This window comes from Hypomesus nipponensis, chromosome 4, assembly GCF_054491055.1.
Source record: "Hypomesus nipponensis isolate SF chromosome 4, ASM5449105v1, whole genome shotgun sequence".
Classification (NCBI taxonomy): domain Eukaryota; kingdom Metazoa; phylum Chordata; class Actinopteri; order Osmeriformes; family Osmeridae; genus Hypomesus; species Hypomesus nipponensis.
This window is the reverse complement of record NC_140364.1, coordinates 13,732,501-13,734,823: the sequence shown is the minus strand read 5'-3', so window position 1 is coordinate 13,734,823 and position 2,323 is coordinate 13,732,501. Positions and strand designations below refer to the sequence as shown.

At 40.2% G+C, this 2,323-nt stretch overlaps 1 protein-coding gene across 1 annotated transcript in view; it reads left to right on the top strand.

Annotated features, from left to right (window-relative positions):
* Window positions 1–348: 348 nt before the first annotated feature.
* tshz1 (teashirt zinc finger homeobox 1) overlaps window positions 349–2,323 on the top strand; it is a 27,276-nt gene continuing 25,301 nt past the window's right edge. Inside the window, exon 1 of the mRNA XM_084697072.1 lies at window positions 349–936. Within this exon, the coding sequence (XP_084553198.1) occupies window positions 897–936 (40 nt within the window). The 5' untranslated portion in view covers window positions 349–896. The remainder of the gene's footprint in view (window positions 937–2,323) is intronic.

The following is a 2,323-nucleotide window of genomic DNA, read 5'->3' as shown; positions in this document are numbered from 1 at the left end:
TTTTCAGTCAAAAAAGAGCAAATAGTGCATCCCTTTGACCTTGGTCGAGTATGTGTTATAGTTGAGTTTGTTCGTAATCAGTTTTGAAAGCAGTAGCGTAATACGTCAACTGTCCACATGAAAGCCAAAAGAACATCACATTTGTAAGTATCAAAATCCACGAGACGAGATTATGTTTTGATCTATGTTTTTTACCGTAAAAGTGGTGTATGATAGAAAATAATCATGTTGATGAAAAAAGCTGTCTGATCGTTTTGTTGTGAGGAAATGACTCGCTTGACTGACTGATTGACATAACCTGCTAACGTCTGTCTCTCTCTCCCATTTTCTGTCGAATAGCAGACCCTGAACAACAGAGCGGCACCTGTGCGGATATACAGTTTGGGAGCGGTGCATTCGCCGTCCTGGAAGTTACATTGATGCATTGAATCCTCTCTTTGTTACTTTTCATTTGAAAATCGGCTTCCAAGTGTCGTTTGAGGGTTGGAATCCTTTTTGATGGAAGCACGGCGAGGGATCGAGGGGGCTTTGGCGGTTGTCCATATTCTCCACTGCTAGACTGAAACATAAACGGAGATCAAACGAATTTGTATGAAGATGCTATGAGTTTATATATTTTAAGCATAAGGCATCAATAGAACCCTTTCTTTTTCGTACAACATTCTCCGATTTCCTCATCGGACAAACAATTTCCTAAAGGTGATTTGAGATTTTTTACTTTCACTGACGCATACACCCAACACATTGCCAATCAAAGAACGGGAATCTACATTTCCACGCGCATAACCGAGAGAAGGACATCGACAGCGAGATTTGCTTTGATCCTGGTTTCCTCTTTGCCTTGTCCGTTATTGTGGTATCTGCATGAAAAGTCAAGCGGAAAGTCTATCAGCAGTATGCCGAGGAGAAAACAGCAAGCGCCGCGGCGGTCTGTAGGTAAGCCAACTTCGAAGTCCTTCCCTCTCTCGAAACCCTCTAAACTTCGACATCATTAAATGAAGCTGCACGTAGTATTTACAACAACAAAAAACACAAATAACTTTAACTTTACTATGTCCATTTGTATCTTAAACTATAAGTGCCAGAAAAGAAAAAATATTCTGCTAATGATTTAACTGCTCTGATGTTTTACAGGCGCAAGTTCACATTTAATGTGTGGTCAAAGTCCATTTATAAGTGTTACATTGGCTACAATAAAGGCAGACCAAATGAAAAAGTAAGCCAGTTCAGTTATTTTATAAATAACTGTTAAAGTTGTGTAAGTGCCCCTATGTACAAAAATAAAAACAACTCGTCGCCACCTAGACTGCGTTCCGCTCGCGGATTGCCATCCTTGATTTGATGCCTGATTGATCGCCTGTCACGCGCATGCCTTTGATCTATTCAGTCCTGATAAACATCAGTAAATCATTCACCATGGAAACACGCATGCGCTTGACAGCTTGAGCCACTCAAAGGGACAACTTTTGCCCCTGTCGAGGAGCAAGAAAAGACAAATTGAAAGAAAAGTTCTCAAGCGGGGTAAATACTTTGCGATTAATGCCCTGGGGGAGGATCACGGGAAGAAGGCGGAGGCGAGGGTTCTGGGGCGTGTCGAGATCAGAAAGCACCCGAAAACTAGTAGGCCTGGGCTAACCCTAGGATAGATAAATCACTAAAACGTACAGAACTTTTGCCACCGCTGTTTACCGCTCATCGACTGTAATTCATAAATTAGAGAAACCATTGTTATTATTAAAGGAGGCTTTTATAGCTTTTGATCATCTCAATTCTTTCTTTTTCCTTAGCTTACAATAGTTTTGGCGCTATGTTTTAGAAGATGTAGGGAACAATTTGTAAGACCTTTAAGATGTCTTCGTTGTGTGCACAACTAAGTGATTGACCAGGTTGTTAAACCAGTAGGTCTATCATAACGAGAAAATGTTTACACATGCTTGAATTGAATCTGTATGAAGTTGTACTAAAATAGTTTTATAGACATAGTAAAGTAGTTTTTCCATAGGTGTTTGATAAGGATTACTTTAAAGCAGTTTGTAGGCTGGCTGAAATAAAGGGTTTGAGATACATAAGCTACTGTAGACGCAACACTGATGTGTATTATAACCCCGAAAACTAGGGATGCTTTGAGCAAATATTAACTAGCTTTTTTTTTCTTACCCAGGCTGTCGTGCTTTCAACCAAGCCATAAAGTGGCTTGCTCTCCCACCCAGCCTTTGAATATTGATTTAATTGTCTGTTTTGTGACAGCCACATACATCACTGGCTCTAATGGTCAATCCAAACTTGGCAGGCATCATCTTTCCATTATTTCCAGTGTATGACA